General features: G+C 45.9%; 1 protein-coding gene across 2 annotated transcripts in view; it reads right to left on the bottom strand.

The window, feature by feature from the left end:
- Nucleotides 1-23,632, bottom strand: part of UBAC1 (UBA domain containing 1) — a 75,599-nt gene that overhangs the window by 37,303 nt on the left and 14,664 nt on the right. For both annotated transcript variants that reach the window (XM_054997832.1, XM_054997831.1), the window contains exons 5-7: nucleotides 14,715-14,817; nucleotides 13,217-13,325; nucleotides 608-839 (exon numbers count right to left, since the gene is read on the bottom strand). In XM_054997832.1, the coding sequence (XP_054853807.1) occupies nucleotides 608-839; nucleotides 13,217-13,325; nucleotides 14,715-14,817 (444 nt within the window). The remainder of the gene's footprint in view (nucleotides 1-607; nucleotides 840-13,216; nucleotides 13,326-14,714; nucleotides 14,818-23,632) is intronic.

Here is a 23,632-nt window from a genome sequence, read left to right as displayed (position 1 = left end):
CGGAAGTGTTTTGTGTGGAGACACAGGCCTCTCTGGATTTTCACCATTTTCTCTTAAGCACAAATTTCTGCAAATTTAGAAAGGTTTTTAAAAATTATTTGTGCCCATACATACATTGGGAAAAAACAACACTAAGGGAAGAGGCACAAGACAGACAACTCTGCTGACATACATATACAAGTGTATGGAGCTGCCTTCTATTGAGCCAGACCACTGGAGCCTTTGAGCCAGTTGCTGCCCTCACTGACTGACAGCAGTTCATCAGACAGGTCTTCAGACAGGTCTTTTCCAGCCTGGCTGACTCAGACCCTTTCTGATGGGAAATATAAAGGACTGAATCTGAGGTCAGTACCCCACCAAGCTGCAGTTTTTCATGGAACTGCTCCATCGTTTGCTTTCTTTGATCAGTATTCACCTAGACAGGACAAAAAGGAAGAGGCAGCAGCAAGTGAATGCCATTGCCACAAAAAATCCAAGAAGCGAAGCACAGTTCAAATTTCAGCTGAATCAGTCAAAACTGTGCACCCTACCACAAAGGTATATTTATACATTGTATGGGTAACACACCCTGAACACTCCCCGTCCCCCCACACACACAAGAGAGTACCCGTGGATCTGGGCGAAATTCTCTTTTCCTGCGTATCTTCTTGAATATTTCTGTCAGCTCGTCCTTCTGCTCTTCTCTGCTCGTGTCAAGGCTAGTCCCAGCAACTGCCCGAGTGGAGGACGCATCTGCTCCTGCTGCATTTTCAACCCAGAACTGACCTGGCAGAGGGGCATCCACTGTGGGGTCATCTGCATGTTCAATCAGCCATTCCATGGCCTGAGTCACGGACATGCTGCATTGGGAAGTCCACACAGGAACAAATGCCATTAACATCAAGACAAGAACCACCAAAAGGAGGACGTGTCCTGCGCTGCATCTTGGCCTAATTCGTACAACCAACCTTGCCTAGCGGCAGGGCTGTATCTCAGCCTCCACTGTGTTTTTATTTGTTTGTTTAGAATATGTATATCCTGAACACATTCAGCTCTGCTATGAAGGTGACCATCAACAATTATAGACTTCAGGGATAAAAAACTATTTTAAAATAAAGAACAACATGAAAACAGAGTAACAAAAAATGAAACATTAGGAGCAATTCTAATGATAAAAAAATCTTCTTATAAGGGGATTCTGGCTGACTTGTCAATTTCTGTTCAGTGTTCCCAGTGTAGGGCTGCCCTCAAGTGACAGAACAGCACTTAGTGACATGCAGAAATACCTCAAGGGAAAGGATTTTCTACCCAGTTCCCAGACAAAGTATGGAATAAAGCAACACTTCTAATACTATACTACTCTAAGCTTCCTCGGATCTATTAACCGTTAAAAAGAAAAGCTCGAGAATTATATAAAAGCGGGACATCCCATCAGACTAACTGCCAAAGCTTACACTACAGCCCCAGTGTTTGTTCCTTATATATGAAGGGTGAACAGACCCCATTCGGAAATCTCTAAGAATAAGAATTGAAAGGAAAGCAGGAATTTCCTTTCCCCAGGGGTTCCAGAGGGAGGCAGTTTTGGGCTGATGGGATGAAGATTCCCCAGGGCAGAATTCAAGCTACTACACAGATTCTATCTTCTGGTGCAGAGGAGTTAGCCGTGTTAGTCTGTAGTAGCAAAATCAAAAAGAGTCCAGCAGCACCTTTAAGACTAACCGACTTTATTGTAGCATAAGCTTTCCAGAGTCACAGTTCTCTTCTTCAGATGCATGGAGGGCAAGAAGAAACTGGTCAGATACAGAGGAGGGGAGGGGAGGGAGGAGTAGACGCAAACAGCTCTCAAATAGCTCCTTCTGATATGGAGATCAGTTTGCTTCTGTAAAGGAAATCAGTTACCTGTGATAATGAGATAACCATTCATAGGCCCTATTCAGTCCCAGCTTGACAGAGTCAAATTTGCATATGAATTCCAGTTCAGCAGCCTCCCGTTGGATTTTGTTTTTGAAAGGTTTCTGTTGAACTACAGTGACCTTTAAGTCTTTGATGGAATGTCCTGGTAGATTGAAGTGTTCTCCCACTGGTTTCTGGACGTTTCCATTTCTAATGTCAGATTTGTGTCCATTTATTCTTTTGCGTAGAGGTTGGCTGGTTTGTCCAATGTACAGAGCAGAAGGACATTGTTGGCACATGAGGGCATATATCAGATTGGAGGATGAGCAGCTGTAAGAGCCAGAGACAGTGTAGTTGATGGCATTGGGTCCTGTAATTGTATTCCCTGGGTAGATATAGGGGCAGAGCTGGCATCTGGGTCTGTTGCAAGGCCTGGTACCTGTGCTGGTGACTCTGCTGGCCGATTCATGATTGTCAGTGAGAAGTCGTTTCAGGTTCTCACTTACAGGCAGCCCCCCAACCTGAAACGACTTCTCACTTACAAATCCAACGGGAAGCTGCTGAATTGGAATTCATATGTAAATTTGACTCAGTCAGGCTGGGATTGAATAGAGACTATGAATGGTTATCTCATTATCAGAAGTAACTGACTTCCTTAACAGAAGCAAACTGATCTCCCTATCAGAAGCTATTGTTTGCATCTACTCCTCCCTCCCCTCTCCACCTATATATCTGACCAGTTTCTTCTTGCCCTCCATGCATCTGACGAAGAGAACTGTGATTCTCGAAAGCTTATGCTACAATAAAGTTGGTTAGTCTTAAAGGTGCTACTGGACTCTTTTTGATCTATCTTCTGGGAGTCTTTTCTTCCAAAGGCCACATCTGGTAAAACAAAAATAAGAACATAAGAGCTCTACTGGGTCAAATCCATCTAATCCAGGAAGCTGTTTTACACAGCAGCCAACCAGCTGCCCTGAAGAGTCAAGGAGAAGGGCAGAGAGGCCACGGCCATCCCCTGGTGTTGCCTCCTATTCACAGGTATTCAGAGGTTTGCTTCCTCTGCATACGGAGGCTCCCTTCAGTCACCACAGCGAGTAGTTACTGATGGACAAATCAACAAGGTCGTACCTTGCAAAGGTATGGACAAATCTCCAGGAGCCTGTGTCGCAAACTCTCTTGATCCAGGAGGACAAGGCCCATAATGCTTCTGAGGTGGTTGTGCCCCTTCATGCTGCCAGGCATATTTGGGGGGGGGGGTTCCTTAAGCGTGATAGTGGAACACCACCTTACTGACTAACCTCCTCAGTTCTAGAGATGTAGAAAGTAAAAGTCCTTTCTATAGGAGGGCACCAGTCCCTCTCCTTCTGGTACAAAGAGCAAGGAACAATCTCCACTGACTGGTGGAATTTAACCAACTTAAAGGAAGAATAGTTTTAGGTGAGCAGCTGTGTTGGTCTGCAGTAGACCAGTAGGATTTGAGTCCAGTGGCACCTTAGAGACCCCCACAAGATTTTCAGGATATGAGCCTTTGAGAGTCAGATGAAAAACAGGCAACTCTTGAAGAAACCTATTAATGTGAGGAAGGCTGGACAAGAGGCAGGACCTTGGAGACCAAGGACCGTGGAAACTGTTGCTGGTCTTCAGAACTTAAGTTGAGATTGTCTTGGAAAAACTGAAGAATGTCATGTCCTCCTGGGGCCTCCGGATTTGAAATCTTGGCATGCTATTCTAACACAAAATAGTAAAGAGTCCAGGAGCACCTTTAAGACTAACCAAGTTTATCGTAGCATAAGCTTTCGAGAACCACAGTTCTCTTCATCAGATGCATGGAGCTTATCCTACAATAAAGTTGGATAGTTTTAAAGGTGCTACTGGACTTTACTATTTTGCAATTACGAACTAACATGGCTATCTCCGCTGGATCTATTTTAACACAAACGTCTGCAATGTGGTATTATAAAACCTGTTGGTGGATTGCTTGTGAAATAACAGAAAGATAGCTGTGACTTCTGATGAAGTATCTTAGTTTAAATAGCTGCTGACAGGTAATCTCCATGCTGTAAAGTTTAGCAGGTGTGGTACTGGCCCTGTTTCAACAGGGCTGGCTTCCCTGGAAGTTGCTCCCAATATGACGCAACACCTTTGACGTCTCTCACTAACACAGATGAGGTCTCCCACTGATCATTTGTAAGTTTTTTTCAGTTGTGGAGCCTTCATTACGGAATGGCTTTCCTGTATTAATCAGTACTGCTAGCGCTCTTCTGATCTGTAGCGAATTATATAAAGTAGAATTGTTTTTGAGGGCTTTTGGGAATCCAACATGTGGTATTGCCCCTAGTACTGAGGTTCTGAGAAACCACCAAGCCTTGTTAAGACATTTGATCTTCCTAATACTTCCTTTTAATCAGATTCCTCAGAGAAAATTCCCCTTTTGAATAGAACTGCATTGGGAATTCTCTGGCATTCTTCCACACACACACGAATTAAATTGTGATCACTGTTACGTTAACCACATCCACGTCTTGGGCAGCACCAATGAGGACTAAGTGCAGAGTCACTTCCCCTCTGGTCGATTCTGTGACCAACAGTTCTAGGACACGGTCATTTAGGGTATCTAGAAATTTCACTCTTTGACACGACCGGAACACAAATTTTTCCAGGCAATACGAAGGCAGTTAAAAGTCACCCATTATGACGACTCTCCCTCCTTTGGCTGTCTCCTTGATCTTGTTTTCCATCTCAAGAGGCACAAGCAGATGAGCCTGAGGCAGTTGCCTGGGAACATGTGGGACAAAGCGGGCATCTAGGTCTGTTGCAGGGTTTGGTTTCTCGGTTTGTGTCACTGTTGGGTGGTCCATTGTTGTCTGCAGAAGTGGTTTTAAGTTGGGGGACTCTGTACATAAGAAAACGCCTGAATGTTGGCTTTGGGGGAGGGTCACTGGCAGGTGATTATGTCTGTATTGCTGGTAAGCTAGTTAACCTGGGAAGGGAAGCAGCAGTTTGCAAAGAGGTATGGCATGAAACATCACCTTTAGGACCCAGAGGAGTTAGCCGTGTTAGTCTGTAGTAGCAAAATAGTAAAGAATCCAGTAGCATCTTTAAAACTAACCAACTTTACTGTAGCATAAGTTTTAGAGAACCACAGTTCTCTTGCATCTGACAAAGAGAGCTGTGGTTCTCGAAAGCTTATGCTACAGTAAAGTTGGTTAGTCTTAAAGGTGCTACTGGACTCTTTACTATCACCTTTAGGAAACGCCTTGGGTGGATACTTACATGCCCAGTAGGTGAGCAAGTGACATTAATCAGCAGAGTGGCTTTGCGGTATCTTGGTTATCCGCTTTCAGGTCTTTATCTATTTCTTCATCTAGGTAGGTCCAGCTGCTGTGTGCTGATGTTCACCCCCACTGGTGAATCTTCTGGGTCAGAATTAGGGTGTTCTTTTCCTGACTGATGACAAACCCATACTCCTAATGACATGCGATGAAGTAATTCACATCCTGATTTCCCAACCAGATGAGGTATGAGGAAGTTTCCCACAGGCAAAGGTGGAAAATGATTGCACTAGCATTTTTGTGAAGGCTGTGTGTGCCACTGATAAGCCAGGCAGAGTCCAGTACTAGAAACTGTTTACAGCACATATCGAAGGAGAAACTATCCTATAAATCTTTTGAATTAGGGCCTCAGAGAAGTATACTGATGGCAGGAAATCCTTGTTCTTTTATTGCTGATACTGGACAGGAGCCTCTGTCCTGAAAGACCATCTTTGCATCCTGTGGCTGAGCCACTTCAAGTCAAGCACAACATGCACGCTTGTGCTTTGCCTCAGTTCTATGCAAAAGCCAGTAGACTCCAGACTGCCGTCCAGCAGGTGATTCATGATTGTAAGTGACTGGAGCTCTCTGGAATCAGTTTCCAAGCTGCAGAGCATATGCCCAGGAAGCTTCTCTGTAGCATAAAAGAGCTGCATGTGAAAATTTCCCAAGGGCTGGGACAACCGTATGTCAAAATGTGCAGTTTCCACAGTGAAAGAGTCTCTAGGGCAAGCTGGATCCTGGCATGACCCACTGGATCATGGCAGGTTGAGACATACTGCCATGTACTAACTGACCTCTCAAAATAAGGGTCCTCTTAAATGAGATAATGGCGGGGGTGAGGTGCTATACACGGGGATACCATGTAATATATTCCAATTTTTACATATGTTCTAAGACTAACATATATATGGTTAAAAGTCAGACTACATGAGCATCTTCTAAGGTCAGTTTTTCCCCTTGCTTTGCAAAAGACCCGGAGCAACAGCCTTGGGAGAGAACATCGTAAGACTTGATGTGGGCGCTGTCTGGCTGCTATGTTTTGTTTTCAGACAGTAGACTGAAATTCCTGTATACTAGCACAATTTTTGCTAATCCTTAAAAACTGAGCGTATGGCAGATTATTTTTAATGTGTAGTGTACAGTGGTTGTCATATCTGAAGAAAGAATTTTTATCAGAGGGTTTTCTATACAGACCCATATAAACTTTCCTATCTTTCTTACTAACTAGGAATCCAAAAAGTTGATGTGTCTGTTATTCACATGCAGTTCAAACTTGATGTTCTCATTCTCCATATCTTGCCAGTTGCGGAAATCTAAAACAGTGTTGCACTTACCTGTAACTGTTGTGCATTGAGGTCTTCTGTGCAGGAATACATGGGATTGCACATGCACAGGCCTGCCAAACAGCAAGGTTATACAGCTTTAAAATATACTAATGGGCGCCTGTTCCCCAGAGCGCATGCACAAGTGTTTCCTGCCCCAAATGCCTGCCCTCTGCGGAGACAGCGCCCACCACCGGCGCCAGGGTTTCTGGCGCCTGTGGCTACCCCCATGTGCATGCGTCCACAGTGCGTGTGCGTGCCCCCGGACTGCGTGATGACATCATCACGTGATGACATCATCACGCAGCAAAGCCGGGCTCATTGGCCAGCAGGTGGCTGAGGTGGCACACGCTCCACACACCGTCCTGGCCATCTGCCGTGCCTGACTCACGGCTGTTGCGCCCAGCCGGGGGCGTGTGGCAGCAGTATGGGGCTGGCTGGCTGCAGCAGCTGAAGGTCAGGCACGCCAGCTCCGTAGTGCGCACCTCTGCCCCCAGCACCCCCTCCGGTACCCCAGCACCCGCAGCGCCTGCCTCACCGCCTCAATGCTGACGCCGGCCCTGACAGCACCTGTCAGTCTATGGAAGACAGGATACATTGAAGGTGACTCCCGACCCTTGCAGCAAGAAATCCAAACTCTCTTAAGTAAATAGGTCTTTATTGAGATATTACAGGCTTCTCGCTACATATGTCCATAGGTTACACAGAAGCAATTAAAAGCATCTGGCTGTACACAGGTCTCTTGTTAAGAATGACGCAGTGAGCACAGGTTACATTATATCAACCCTTTCACATGTTCCCCCCCACCGGCCCTCCCGGCCGAACACAATCAGTAGCGGGACAGAAGAAGCTGTCCCAAGGGCCGCTGCGGCGAGCCATCCGAGATAAGGGTTCGCTCGTCTCGGGATCTGAAAAGCAGCAGGGAGCAGGTGCAAGAGGCTATTGCAACATATCATACACGGAATAGCAATATGGAAGGACAGTAGGTAACAGACCTGACAGCACCCATTACCCTCAGTTTCTCCTGAGCCACCGGTCTCCCTTCGGAAGAGAGAATCGCAGCGGGGTAGGAGGGAGGATATGTGTTCCTGCACAGAAGTCCTCAATGAACAACAGTGATAGGTAAGTGCAACTCTGTTTTCATTGTCGGTCTTCTTGTGTAGTCCCACATGGGAGATTACCAAGCCACTTACCATGGAGGGGGGCAGATTCTCATTGGAACAAAGATTGGAGCACCATGTGCCCCACCGTGGCCTCTCTTCTGCTATTCACATCCAGGGCATAATGCCTGATGATGAACGTGTCTGGAGATGCCCACATGGCTGCTCAGCATGTGTCCTGGCTAGATACGCCTCTCAGCAGAGTGGCTGAAGATGCCTGCGACCTGGTGGAATGGCAAGTGGCCAGTGGCTTGAAAAGTGGGCACATCAACTTGGCTAGCACTAACTGTAGGAACATTGTGGCACGACTTTTGTCACTGGCGGATACATGTTCTGTAACCCTTTAAGGAAAAGTTTAGCTGTGTAGTGAGAAAATAGTCCTCCTATCTACTGGGGCATGAAATGAGGAGAGGGCTGCCAGGTAGACCTTAATGGATGAATTGGAAAGTCCTTTATGCTTCAGATGCAACAAAAACTCTAAAACAGTGGACACCGGACACTCATATGGGTCTACCCCTTTAGCCAGGGCTCATTCCATGAATTTCTCCCACTTGTATGAACAGGACCTCCTAGTGGTAAGTTTCCTTGCATTTAGTAACACCTCTGCTACCCCCTCAGTGAAGTCCCCTATAGAAGAATCCGCCAAGCCGTGAGCCTGTCCACGTCATGGAGCCAAACCCTTTTGAAGCTGAGCAAATCTGGGGTCAGAGGCAAGTGCAGAAACATGTTGTTGGAAAGCTGTGTTAACCGGTGGAATCATGGTTGCTATGGCCAGAAGGGGCATTGGTCCTGTCTGTCTGTAGTTTGCTGACCACACCATGAGGGGAATTGGGAAAAACGCATAGAAAAGACTCCCTGACCATCTGATCAGAAATGCATCCCCTGGGGACCCAGGGGCTAGTCCTCCCCTGAAACAGAACAGAGGGGCCTTCTTGTTCCCTGCCATGGTGCTGATCTGAGACCATCCTGGTTAAGGTGTCCACAATGACATTGTTTCCCCCAGGGATGTGAACTGCCTGCAGGGTGATGCTTTGCTCAATGGTCCACTCCCACAGCCGAATGGCCTCCTTGCACAGTGTCCTGGATGTCGTTCCGCCCTGTTTGTTCACATAGAACCTTGCTCGGTATTGTCGGTAAGTATCTGCACAGTCTTTCCTGCCACTGTATCTGCGAATGAGGTAAGGGCATAACGTATAGCCCGTAGTTCTAGCACATTAATATGGAACTTTCTTTCTGCCCCAGACCATAATCCATGTGCTAGCCTGTCACTACAGCATGCTCCCTAAGTGGATGTTGAAGCATCAGTGGTAATGGACAAATCTATGTTGGGTGACCCAAAACTCATGCCTGTTAGTAAATTAGAGTCATGGGTCCACCAGTTCAGTGACTTAATCACTGCCCTGGGTATAGTAAACGTCTTCCTTTGGGAGTGAATTGTCAGGCAACAGACTGACAGGAACTACAGTTGAAGTGCCCTTATGTGTAGCCAGGCGAAAGAAACCACTGTGGCCATAAAACCCAACAATGTCTGGATGGTAATAGCCAGCTGGAACCTCTGTCTAGCAAATAGCCATATAAGGCCCTTTATCTTTCTCGCTCTATCTAGGGGAAGAAAGGCCTTATTCACTGAGCCATCCAGAACTGCACCAATAAATTGGACCCTCCTGGTTGGAACGAGACTGGACTTCTTAAAGTTTATGATAAGGCCAAGTCTCAAACAAGTCTCCACAATGAGCTCCACCTGTCTTAGCAGGTCCTCCCTGGAGTGTGCCGAAACCAGCCAGTCATCCAGGTAAGGATAAATGGAGCAGCCCTGCATTCTCAAGTATGCCACAACGGGTGCCACGCACTTAGTAAAAACCTTGGGTGCCGTAGCTAACCCAAAGGGTAACACCTGGTACTCGTAAACCTCCCCATTAAGGGTAAACCTTAGAAATTTCCTATGAGAAGGGTGGATAGATACATGAAAATATATGTCCTTTAAGTCTACAACTGCGAACCAAGAATCAGGTGGAAACAGCTGAAGGACCATATGAAGGGTGATCATCTTAAACTTTCTGACTCCCACTGATCCGTTCAACCCTCTCAGGTCCAGTATCGGTCTCGACCCCCCGTCCTTCTTTTGCACCAGAAAAAATCTGGAGTAAAAACCCATCTAGATTCATGTGTAGGTACGCGTTGGACAGCCCCTTTCTCAAATAGAGAGTCGAGCTCTTTAACTAACTCGGGGGGGGGGGAGTTCTGGCTAAGGACACAAGGGAGACTCAGAGTCAGCAAATGTTTAAACTCAACTTTATAACCTTCAGCAATAATACTCAGAACCCAGACATCAGAAGTAAGTGCCTGCCATTCTGGCAAGAAAATGGAAAGCCTATCCCCAAACACTATCGGGTGATCCAATTCTAGTCAGAATTGTTTGCCATGTTGAGCAACGTCCTTAGGGTTAGAGAAAGTATGGCTCTGCCTTTGCCTCTGTGTCAACCTACGGCACTGATAGGTGTTATGTTCGTAAGGCTGGCGACTCTGTGGATACTGGTATGGCTGGTATCTATAGAAGCGACTTCTGTAGGGTTGCTGCTGCTTGAACTGTTGACGGTAAGGTTGAAACTGTCCCAGCTGCTGCTTCAGAGGAAGCACCCTGTAAGACCTTGCAGTCTGCCTGTCCTCCTTCTTTTGGGACAAATACTCATCTTAGTCAAAAACAGAGACTGACCCTTGAATGGAGGGTCAGAGGTAAAGATGCTGGTTTCTCGCACAGCGTAGTAATCATCTCCAAAAATCCTTCAATAATGGGAAATGCAACATTTGCCGGGTTCCCCTAGTATATTTGCTGGAGGATTTTATCAGTTGGCTTAGGTTCGGCAGCAGAGACATCAATGTCCAACGCCTTAGCCATTCAAAGCATCTGCTCCATATACAACCAAAATTCATTCATCAATGAAACAGAACGATCTGGGGCCAAAATCTTCTCCAGGGAGGGATCAGAAAGCACACTCAGGCTTCCTTCCTCCTGAAATGGTTCCGAGGTCAGATCCGGCAATTGAAAAGCCATTGAAGTTTTAGGAATGTAGTATGGATTCCTGTGCCTTTTAGATGCGTTAACTTCCTCACAGGCAGAAGAGCTTGACCCCATTTCATACAGTTCTCCAACGTCAACTCCGTAGAGAGATGGGTTGTCCTGTCGGAACCATGACGAACACTTGTGGGAGCAACACCAGTGGGAGTGATCCCCCTCTCTATCTCTGCTAAGTCTGTCTGGAGAGACTCTGGGAAGCTCATCTTCCTCCTCCGAAGACTCACCCAACTGAAGACTGGAATGCAGGGAGGGAGTCTTCGGGGTCTCTACTGCCCGTATCCCCAGCACTGAATCGGTATCAAACAGGTGCTTGGCCTTCTCCTTCCTTTTAAGGCTATGCTCCGATCCAGATCGCGCAAGTGGTGCGACTGACTCTTGGTCACGAGCCTCTCTCACTGGCTGGCCTGGCAAACAGCTCCAAAGAGGCACTCAGATCCACCCTGGAGGTTGATGACAAATGGTGCTTTAATATAGATCTAACTGGTTCCAACAGACTCGGTGAGAGCAAGGATGGGCGGGAATGATTGTCCCTGTGGTGAAACGGGGCCTTTCCTCCCACTGGTAGACCCCGCTCTGCCTACCCTTCCCTTTTCGCCTCTGGGCAGGTACCTGAAGGGGCTGTCTCCCTTTCCTGTCTCCGGGTAGTTGCTGCCACCACTACCCTTGTATGGGGTCCTGGTTAGGCGGGACAGCCTCCTAACCCCCCCCCCTGCTAGTGGGCCCAAGTGGTTGGGGGACTATGTGGAACAGAAGAGCTTTCTTCCTTCATAAATTCCAAAACTCATTTATTGAACTGCTAACTATACACAGGTAAATAAACAGTGAATGGAATGACTAATAAACCCTAAACAGAAACCCCTACTCTCTCTCCCTCATGCCCTAATGAAATGCTGTGTAGGGCAGGCCCAATCCTTTGATACCTGGGGTTACATTAGATCTTTATCTCCCCTCAGAGCCATCTCTCCTTCAACTCTCCAGCCACCAACTGTCAACTTCCAACTCCCCTCCACCAACTGACTCGCTCTCCCTCCAATCACATTCTTCTCCAGAACTGGCCCCTCCCCTATGCAGCCCATAGAAAGTTAACTCCACAAACAGAATGGCGTTTCTCCACAGTCCCGATGGCCCTCTGCCATTCTCTGAGCCTCCGATGTCGGTAGCGAAGACATGATCGAGGTATTCTGATCCGTGAGGTTCATTGACTCTGTCGCTGGAGTCACGTCTGGAGTCGGGACTTTGACAGGTCCAGTGGAGCGGCCATCCCCAACGCTGACGGTTCTGATGGGTTCGGATCCGAACACACAGTCAACTCTGACAGGGTGGAAGATTTCACCACCTCAGCAGCAGGACTGGGAGGAGGGGAAAGTGCCCCTTTCCACAGTAAGGACTTAAGTTTGTTAGCCCTTTCTGCCCGCGCCTTGGAAGGAAACTTCTGGCAGATCTTACAAACTGGGACATTATGTCCATCACCCAGGCAAGCCAGGCATAGATCGTGACCATTGGTACGAGTCATCTTGGAGGAACACTTAGTGCACCTTTTAAACAGTGCTTTCTCTGCCATTTGAGACTTGTGAAGCTCCGTCCGCTATGGAAGAAGAGAAAAACGCTGACTGCAAGCTGCAATGCACACTGTAGAACCTCTTCGTCTGGCGGCAAAGGAGGAACTGAGGATAACGGGCACCGTCTCTGCAGACGGCGGGCATTTCGGGCAGGAAACGTTCATGCATGCTCTCTGGGGAGACAGGAGCCCATTAGTAAATTTTAAAGCTGTACAATCATGCCGTTCAGCAGGCCTGCGCATGCGCAGTCCCATGTGGGACTGCACAAGAAGACTGATAATGAACAACTGGTTCTGGCTACCTTTCCACAAGAAAACTCCCATCAGTATAGTGCTACCATTTAATAATATGTTCCAAAAAAGGATTGTCAGTGGAGTCATTGCCTTTTCTTGGGTGAGTCCTGTCTCCTCCACTGCAGTCACAACGCATTCAGGTTATCTGAAATATTTGTACCTTCACAAGTGCACTGCAGTGTTGGTGTATATTAGTATAGTAAGTTTCATATAACTGTAACTGCCTGACATTTCCCTCAATAAATTATCTCTGAATTTTTTTTTAATTTATTTGCGGTCAGAGACCATAACAATGACAATACATCCTTATTTCTGAATTAAATGTATTCCAGCTGACATTTGGTTGGGCCTCTTACTTGCACTGGAATCTATCCACTAAGCCACACATCCAAAGGAGGAACAAAAAGTGAACTTCTAAATGGCTCCAGTGCTACAGAATCAAGTAACCAAGTGTGACTTCTGCAGCAAAGAGAGGAGAGGCTCACTTGTCTTAGCCACTGGGAGACCAGGAAAGTATAAAAGTACGATGTTTTGTCACATACTGATCCAATCAGTCTCGAGTCAAATACATGACTCAGTACAAGCCCCCCCCCCCCCAGTTGCATGGGCATTATACCTACTGGCTTAAACGCAGGGCTTTGACAGCTCTACTTTCTGGAAACCCCATTTCAGTCAGTTGGCGCAGGGCGATCTCATCCACTCTGTCATCGTCATCTTCATCTAACATGGCTAAAGACAAAAAAATACTTGAATTAAGCATGCAAGATCAGACCAACATACAATAAATTTAGCATCTTAAGAATTTGACAAGGAGAAAGACTTCTTCAAGTATAGAAACAGATTGGAATTCTTTAAATAATAGACAATTTGGGATACTCTATACCAAATGAAAAAAGCAACATTCTCAGAGCAACAGAGCAAGATCAAGTGGTTCCAGTGTATTCCAAGAGAAACCTTGAGCCTTCCTGGGAAAGATTCTGGTCGTTATTTGGCAATGAGGGGGAAGGTGAGCTGACTGCAGTAGAGATGTCAGAACAGAATGCGCAAGAAGTTTTTCTTTACAGTCTTCTGGACTACTGTCATCCAGATTTTATTCTCCTAGTAATTTCAGTGGTCAAGATTCTCCCCCCTCCCACCAGGGGAGCCGGTGCCACAAGGCTTCTCCTGCCTGGTGTCAGAGGGACTAGGAGATTCTCCTCAACCCTCTGACACTGGGCAGAAGCACCCCGGCGCGCTCACTCTCCCAGTGGGAGGGAGGAGGATCTCTCTGTCCCTCTCAGCACCAGGAGAGCAGGTGCCGCGTGGCTTCTTCTGCCTGGTGTAAGAGGGAGAGAATCTCCCTGCCTCGCTCGCACGGAGCAGAAGCAGCCCCGGGGTGCTGGCTCTGAGGGTGCGAGCGGAACAGGGAGCATCTCCCTGCCCCGTTCGCATGGGGCAGAAGCAGCCCGGCAGTGCTGGGGTGGGGCAGGGGGTGTTAAAAGGGCCCTGCTGCTTGCAAGTGACAGGACAGGGCCCTTTAAACTATCAGCTGGCAGGCGGCAAGGGGGAATCCCCCTCGCCGCCTGCCAGCTGATAGTTTAAAGGGATCTTTAAAGGGCTAGGTAAGTGGATTAGAGGGGAGGGGGGCTAAGTGGGGAGATTTGGGGTGGATGAGGGCTGCAGGCACCCACGAACAATGAACATGTTCGTGACAGCATCATGTTCATCAATGTTCATTGTTCGTTGATGGCAACGAACCACAAACAGCGTGTTCGGGTATTTTTCGCGTTCGTGCCCGTGTCTAATCATAACTGCACACAGTATCCCAAATGAGGCCATACCATAGATTTATATGGGATCATTATAATATTGGCTGTTTTATTTTGAGTCCCATTCCTAATCCCAGCACACAGTTTGCCCTTTTCTGGAATTACTTCCCCATAAAGGAGATCAAAGATCACAAAAGCTACAGACAAGCTGATTAGATAATTTCCTACGCTCCAATAAAGAGTCTGAGGAACGTTCCTCGACATTAAAATACATTACAGCACTTCCACCATCTATATGCTTTTGGGATATACACCAAATATATTTCAGGGATTCACTTCCAGACAGAAGAGTGTAAGAACTCTTTCATACCATTTGCCTTCTTAAACAGTTCCACTGCATCAGGGTTCAACGCTAGCAATTTCTGGGCAACTTCTATTAGCGAGACTAAGATCTTCCGAAGCTCTGTCTGGAACTGCAAAAAAGTAAATAGTTAACATATTTTCTAACAAGTCAACTAAAAAAAATTTTTTTGAAAGTTTTTTTTATTTTTTAATTACTAGTACTACAAAAAGGAAAAAGTGGGAACAGGGAGAAGGGGAAGAAACAACACATAACAACACAAACACTACATCTACAAGTAATGCATTCCCTTCATACTGCAATTATTTAACATTAGAACTTTGTAAAATGCTGTTAGATTGGTAGATCTTATAAAATACAAACTACAATCAGGATTAGGTCTTCTTCCCCCCTCTGGGTCTCGGTCGCAATTCTCTCTGAACAGCTGCAGTCACTGTACTCGTTCCCTCCTCCCCTCCCCCTTCAGGCTTGAAATCCTCTTCTTCTTGCTGGAACTCTTGATGTTTACACACAAAGTCCCTTAGCTGATCTTCCGATGTTATCTTGTGAGCTTGATCTTTATAGGTAAACCAGATACCTTCCGGAAATAACCATTTGTATTTTATTTCACGTTTCCTCAGAAGAGCTGCAAACCTTTTATATTTAAATCTTTTCCGAGCTAAAAATGGAACATCCTTCAATATCTTAACCTTATTGCCCAGAAAGTCCAAGTCCGCATTGTATGAATTATATAGGATGGTGTCCCGAATCTTCTTAGATGAAAAGTCAATAATAATCTCGCGAGGCAGCTGACGCTTCGTTGCATATTTTGAAGAAGCCCGACGGACTTCCAAAATGGCGCTTTTTAACTCTTCTTTAGTTGCCTTCGCAGGTATCGCCAAAAGTTCCGGCGCGAAACAAGTCAACTAAAAATAATGCACTTCATAGAATCATAGAGTTGGAAGGGGCCATACAGACCATCTAGTCCAACCCCCTGCCCAGTGCAGGATCAGCCTAAAGCATCTCTGACAAGTATTCATCCAGCCTCTTCTTGAAAACTGCCAGTGAGGGGGAGCTCACCACCTCCCTAGGCAGCTGATTCCACTTTTGAACTTCTTGCTCTACGATCTCGATCAACCCCTGGAAGAGCCTTTCAATTTCTGTCTTGACCCAAACAATGGAAAAGACAGTCAGGTACATCTTTCTGTTGGGAGTTACTCAAGATCTTTTATCTACACATGGATGATCAACCACATGGTGTACAGACATGAGATGATATCCCAGAGTTCTCTTCTGTTCCAAGTTTAGAAAGGAAGTGACTTGTCTAAGATGAATGAAGGAACCATGAAGAAGTTCATGCAGACTCTCTATTTGCAGTTCTAGAAATGGAGAATTTGCTTCTCCAACCTTTTCACCTCATAATGGTTGAGACAATGGAGAGCCCTCCTTTCCATTTATTAGGAAGCTGCTTGTTTAGTAAAAGGTTGACTGGGCAAGAGCTAGATAAGGATATCCAACTTCCTCCCCAGAGGTAGTTGTTAATATCTCAACAAGAAGAATGACTTGTTCTTTGCTAGAAAAAGGGAACTTTGAACTGACTGTCAGGGCTTGCCGCCGCTGCCGCTGGGCGCGGCACTGGGCAGTCTGCTCCTGACATCACAGGGGGGGCAGGGATTCTGCAGGACCCTGCTCTGTAGAAGGAGGGGCAGTATACCTCACCCAGACTCCCTCTCAGTCCACTCGCTGGCCTGCTCAACCTGGCCTGCTTACCCTCTGCATCCTCCTTCATCTCCTCCTTCCAGAACTCTCCTCCAAGCCTCCACCCTTGCATCTTACTGCTCTCACTCCACATCATCACTCCTCACTCACACCCACCACCACAGGGCTCTTCCCAGCCAGCTTTTATAGGGCTTCCTTCTACTGTCCCACCCCTCTTCCAGCCTGGTCTTGGGCTGCACCAAGCAGTTGCAGCTGGGGTAGCTGATCTGGCCCCACTGACCAGCACCAGCTGTGCCTTGTTCCCTGGCTGCCCAGCCTCCCTGCCTTGGCTGATTGCTGAAGGCCTGTCCAGCTGCCGTCTCCTGGCTAGCAGCCCGGCCTCCCTGGCTGAGCTGATGGCTGAAGGTGGGTCCAGCTGCGGCTCCTTGGCTGGTTGCCCAGGGCTTCCTGCAGAGTGCCTCCACTAGCCCCACCTGGAGTGGCTTGGCTTTTGGCAACTCCTGGGCCAGGCTACTATTTTCTAGCTGGGGCGTGGCTTTGGGTTGTTGGGGCTGCTGCTGCTTCTCCTCCTCAGGTAAGGTCTTTGGGTGGGTGACTGCTGGGCTCCCAATCCCTCTGCCCTTGCCCCCTTCCGCCTTGCTTAGTCCCCTTTCCTTCCCTAGGGGAGTGGGACTCACTGGCCTCTCTCTGTCTCCCCCTGCCTCCTGAGGCCCTGGGCTTTTGCCCCTTGCCCCTGGCACCGGCAGGTTCTGGCTCCATTTGCCCGTGGGAGGGGTTGACCTGCTGTCCCCCGGCTGCCCCCTCTGCCTGCCAGTCAGACCGGTTGACCTGCTGTCAGCTGGCTGACCAGTTGACCTGCTGGCTGCCCCCTCTGCTAGCCCATCAGCCCGGTTGACCTGCTGTTCCCTCCTACCAAGTCTGGGGGCTGGGACCCAGACCCCGGACACTGACCACTATGGTCCAACAAACTCCATCGATTACGTGGATGCTGGACCACTTTTAGGTGAGGAAGCTGAAGGGAAATTTACAACGTAAGCAAATTCTACATTCTTTGTACTTATTGCCTTCTAGTGGCCAAGACTATGAGTCTTCTTGGAACAGTAACAGTAGCTCTGACAGGGAACGCAGGTGGAGAAAATCAGCCTCCAAAGAATCAGCTGCCTTCCCCAGATTCAATGAATTGGGCAAGATTCTCATCTCTGCATTTCTCCCTGTCACCCTGTTAAAACCTGAAGTATAAGCAAAACTGAAATGGGGGAGGGGAGCAGGGGGATGCTCCCTTTTTTACTCTTCTTCCAAGAAGGAGATGGAATATACAGACAAGAGAGAGGCAAAAGGGCACATCAGGATGGTCCACAAGGGGCCTATAAGCTTGCAGAAGAGATTGAGGAGGCAGTGGAATCTATAGTACAACAAGCAACTTGGAGGCTTGTAGAAGAGAAATGATCAATGGGATCACTTTTGATAGTGAAGAAAACCCCTGGGCTAAACGAAGTTGAGAAGATTTATGTGCTTCTGACAACCACTGAGGTTAAGAACGTAAGAAGAGCCATGATGGATCAAACCAGTGGTCCATCTAGTCCAACATCCTCTCTCACACACTAGTCAACCAGTTACTCCAGAGGACCAACAACAGCACATAGAGGCTGAGGCCTTCCCCTGGTATTGTTTCCTGGTATTGGTATTCAGAGATTTACTGCCTCTGAATGTGGAGCTCCTTTCAAAAAATTGGTAAGGACAACAAAAAGCGGGGTGTGTGTGTGTGTGTGTGTGGAATAACCCAGCAAATTAAGGGTAACCGGTATTAAATTTATTAAATCAATTAGAAATACAATAGTTAGATTAAAAACATTCTCAATATGGTTCTACATACAAGTACTAAAACCTTGTTCATATATAGATAATAAAAACACAAATAGACAGGTCTAATAGTACATTCATTGCCATTTTTGGTCAGTATCCAGAACTCCATCTTGAAATTTACAACAAAGGAGTAACAACTCCAACTTAGATGCATTTCCCTAAGTTTATTTCATGCTGTTACGGGGCAGAATTTTAATGAATTCACTCCATGTTGCCTTAAATTTCATCTCAGTGTTTATTGTGTGAAAGGCCATGTATGTTTTATGGAATATATTGATGGATTGCTGTTTGTGAAATTTTCATACCATCCTTTGGGCCGAAATGTGTGTTTTTTCGTTCTGTACATACGGCAATGAAATGTACTATTGTACCTGTATATGGGTGTTTCTAATTCATATTTTAAGTTATATTCAATAATCTTAACTATTTTCTTTCATTTCAATCTCCTTGGTTACTCCTGTGGAATGGCTACTAGCTGCTACTCCTCCACGAATCAATCCAATCTCCTTTTAAAGCTGTCTAGTCCTATGGCCATCACTATGTCCTCTGGCAGTGAATTCCATATTTTAATCACTCGTATAAAAAAGTGTTTCTTTTTATCCCCCCTGAATCTACTGTCCATCAGCATCACTGGATGCCCTCAAGTTCTAATATTTGAAAAGACAGAGAGAAGTTTTTTGTCAATTCTCTCTAGCCCGTGCACAACTTCTGAATCCCTATCGTGTCTCCCCTTAGTCACCTCTTTTCTAAACTGAAAAGTTCCAGACTCTTCAGCTTCTCCAAACAGGAAAGACACTGCAGCTTCATAATCATGTAGGTTGCCCTCTTCTGTACTTTGTCCAGTTCTGAAATGTCCTTTTTGAGATATAAGCAGTAGGGGTGTGAAAATTTCAGGGGATCCAGATTTCAGGGATATCAAAAAAATCCAGCATCCCTAAAATCGGTGTAAAATTCTCTAATCCGATTCAGCAAGATTAGAGAATCTTGGATTTATCCAGCCATTATTCCCTAGGGGGAAACTATTGGGGCTGGGGGGGGGCAATTTTCAAGCAAACCAACAAATCTGGAGGAAACCTACTCCTGACTGTCCACAAAAGAGCCCTCACGAGACCCCCCCCCCCAGTTTCAGGAAACTAGGACTCTGGGGTCCAGTACTATAGGGCCCTGAACAAGGTGCCCCCAGAAACTCTCTATTATTTCTTGGGGGGGGGAACATTTCTAAGCTGGCTCTCAGGCAGAAACACACAAAGACAAGGCTGCCACTGACCAGAGGCATACTCCCAAATGCAGGATCAAGTCACAGAAAGCCCAACTGTATAGCTGAAACAGAGCCGATTGAAACTGAATCCTATGAAGACACAGGTCCTGCATCTGGGATGCGAACCGATGAGTTTCAGATGAGTGGAACAAATGCTTACAGCGCAGGTGGAGAGCCGCGGGGTGCAAAGGCTGAGAGAGACTGAAAGATGCCCCCCCTTATGTATTCTTCCACACTAACTTTCTCAACTAGATTGAAGTAATCTGCTGCAATGACAAAATAATCAATCTGGCTGGCTCCTGGTAACCAAAAAAAGCTAAAGTAATCTTTTCCATCAATTTCTCTTCGCCCATTTAAAGTGACTAACTCTCTTTGTATAGAAAAATTGAACATTTTGAGATCTGCAGTGTTAACTATCTTATCTTTCGAAAATCTACTGTATAAATGGGGAGAAATAATTTCTTCTGGCTCACAGCCTAGCCATTTTTTAATCAGACAACTCATCATCTGAACCAATTCTGGCATTAAGATAGCCTGCAATAAGGACTGAGTAATTAGGGAACTGACGGGTTAAATTATCATAATTTCTGAAAAGAAGGACCAATAGTAGATCAGTTGATTTGGAGCTGGAGGGATATAGGTTGATATTACTATAACTGTATCAGTACAGCCAAAATTAGGTTGAATGAGGCCACCACTTCTGATCCAGCATTATTGAGGGCAGATGAAATGAGGCTGTCCAGTGGCGCCGAACCCACTCCTCCTCCCTCTGGACTTAGCGACGAATGCCAAATGGAGCACGGAGGACCAGGGAGGCAAGGAGAGCCCCGCAGCCCAGCAGGACCGGCAGACGGCCCTCCACGACCTCCAGAGCACCACAGCGAGCGTGGCAGAGGGAGAGGAGCCAAGCTGCACCTGCCCGGCCACATCAAACGCCCAACAGCCAACAGGTGCGGAAACAGCAAGTCAGTTGGCCGGTGCTGCGGCGGACAGGCCAGCTGCCGCCGGCACCAGGGCACGGAAGGAAGGCCCGCAACCGCCCCACCCCCACGGAAGCCCCTCCGCAGACACCTGCAATGGGACAGAGGAGCAGGACCCTCATCGATCGCCACGCCAGCGGGAGAGAGGAAGGCGTGGTGAGGACCAGCCAGTCCCTCCCTGCAGACACAGCCCCATTGGGCTGGGAAGGGAGGGGGAGGGAAGAAGGAAGGGTTCCCTGGCCCCGGAATGGACAGCCAGGACTCTCATCAGGAAATGGGCAGGCACACAGGGCAGAACCTGGGAGAGGGGTGGGGAGCCAGACAGGGTGGCCCCTATGAAGCCAGCCCAGGGGATGGACCGATGAGGAGTGTTTGGGCAAAGGCTGCACAACTTGGAGAGAGAGGGAGCCTAAGGGAGCAACCTTCACCACAACTAGGGAGAGAGGGTACCGGGGTACTGTAAACCCCCCTCCTGCCACAGTCTGAGGCCCATCCCGGGTCAACGGCGGTAGGGCCAAACTGGAAGGCGGGCCTCCACAACCCAAGGGAGGAACCTGACAGTGGCAGGCGAACCCGCTTCTTGGCCTTCCCCTTTCTTTCCCTTTTGGGCCTCCTTAGAGAAAGTAATGTATCCTGGAAACATTATGAGGTTGCTTAACCAAATTTCTTGTATTGAAATATCAAAAGTAGATAAAAAGGAGTTAACTTCTGGAAAGGAACGTTTGGTCTTTTAGCCTGCCACATTCCAGCCTAATATTTTTATATAACTACAGGGGTACAGTAGTTGGCTCTCAGAAGTAGCCTTTTCAATGTGGCCGGCTGAGAAGGCAACACTCAGGTTTACAGAGTGTATTTGAATTTTGGGTTAAAGAGGGATTGGAGCTGAAGAATCAGAGGATGGAACATCACGAGAAAGTTTCTTTACAAGGAAAGGAATAATCCCTCCCGTGGCTTTGTGATGGGGAGGGTTTCCCCTTTCTTCTAATTTTCTCATAGTTTGTTTGCTTATCTCTTGAAGTTGGGAGTTTTGGTATTGTTGTGATGTAGAAAATTCTCAACTCTTATTGTTATTCTTGTTATCGTTAACAGATTTAGTTACATTCTTTAAGCCAGTTTGGTGTAGTAGTTAAGAGCGTGGGACTCTAATCTGGAGAACCAGATTTGATTCCTCACTCCTATTTCCCCAGAAAGCAATCTAACTTCAAATACCAAGCCAAAAAAAAAAAAAAAGCTCAAAGAAATCAAAATAGCCCCTCATCAAAGTAAATTGGCTCTAATTAGGCACCAATTGAACTATGATAGTAAATTATAAGCCAGCACACATACTGTTAATTAATTAAACTGCTAGGAAAGCAGAAGTCAAAGTGAAAGCAAAATAAGAACAAAATCACTTCCCAACATCCTAACAAGCCTCTGAAATTATATAGGGAGGGGAGAACTGGAACTAAATGTACGTAGCTACTACGCAGCTATATTGAAATGGTAAGAGCTACAAAACATAGGGGGGGGAGGTTTACAAGCCTCCAGAAGTTAAAATTAGAAGCCTCTCAGCAAAGCACGGCTATGAGTTTCTTTCGCTATCAAACCGGAACCCTATTCCCAGCTCTAAGGGAGGGAGATCCAAGGGCAGCCACGCCTCTTTGATTTCTTCCTCCTTTAAATGTCACAGTTTAGAGCTGATTTTAGACTAAGATTCTTTTAAAAAACATGTTTTATTGGTTTTTCCATAAAAGTAGAAATAGGAGCGGGGAAGGTTAAGAAAGAGAGAAGAAAAAAAGAAAAAAGTCATTTAGACTGCTTACATCAACATTCTAGTTATCTATACATCATATTTTTTTCTACCAAGTGTTCAACTGTGGTTACTGGCAACAAGTTACAATAGTGCCTTTATATATTTACTACATTCTAGTCTTTATATTTAATTTTAATCCAGTTGTAGAAGGAGGTCCATGGGACAGAAAAGTCTTCTTCCATTTGTCCTTTCATTAATGAAGTTAATTTGTCCATTTCTGCGTTTTCCATTATCTTCGTTATTAAATCCTCTTTCAAGGGTATTGTTGGGCATTTCCAGGAAGACGCTAATAAAATTCTTGCCGCTGTTACTACATGTACTATAAGGTATTTCTGTTCTTTGTTCAGTACATCTGGCATACAATTTAGCTAAAATAACTCTGGTTTAAAAGGAATTGAAAATTGTAAGATAGTTTGTAAAGATGTATGTACCATTGTCCAAAATCTGAGCACCTCTTACAAGTCCACCACATATGGTAAAATGTCCCTGTATGCTTCCCACATTTCTAGCACTTATTTGACATGTTTTTATACATTTTGGCAAGCCTATCCAGTGTTAAATACCATCTATAAAACATTGTATATAAGTTCTCTTCAAAAGCAACAGACTTAGTTATTTTCACATTCAATTTCCGTCTCTTATTTCATTGTACTGGATCAACAGTATAGCCTAAATTCTGTGACCAAAGTGTCTTACATCTTTCCACCCCCTCATTCATCCTCCTTTGCATCGAATAAGTACATTTTCTTAATCAGTTTTTCATCAGAATCACATAACAATTTTTCAAAATCCTTTTGTTCTAGATAGAAGCTTCACACTTTATCTTTATTATATCTAGATTCAATCTAGACCACCAATCTAGATTAATACCTTGTCTCTGCAATTCCTCTTTAGTCTTTAATACTCCTTTATCATCCAAGAGATCTTTATATCTAATAATCTTATCTGGAGAGAATATATTTGGCTGAGAGACTGCTTCTTATGGCGAAATCCATTGTCGAATCTTGGAATATGTTAGCGGTGCAATTCCTTATAAGAGATTTCCTAATCCAATGATTTTTGAAATATTTATGACCAGTTGTTTTTCCATACCATACAAATGCATGCCATCCTAACTATAAATCATGACCTTCCAAAGCTAGTAGTCTTTGATTTTCTAAAAGAATCCACTCCCTCATCCAGACTAGGCAACATACTTTATGATAAATTTTCCAATCAGGTAAAGCAAAGCCAGCATCTTCTTTCAAGCCTTGAAGTGTTTTCAATTTAATTCTTGGTTTTTTCCCTTGCCAAATAAAGTTAGATATTGCTTTATTTAATTCTTCAAAAAATGCTT

Source organism: Eublepharis macularius, chromosome 14 (genome assembly GCF_028583425.1).
Source record: "Eublepharis macularius isolate TG4126 chromosome 14, MPM_Emac_v1.0, whole genome shotgun sequence".
NCBI classification, from domain to species: Eukaryota; Metazoa; Chordata; class Lepidosauria; order Squamata; family Eublepharidae; genus Eublepharis; species Eublepharis macularius.
Note: the sequence above shows the minus strand (reverse complement) of the source record. Positions and strands in the feature narration are given on the sequence as shown.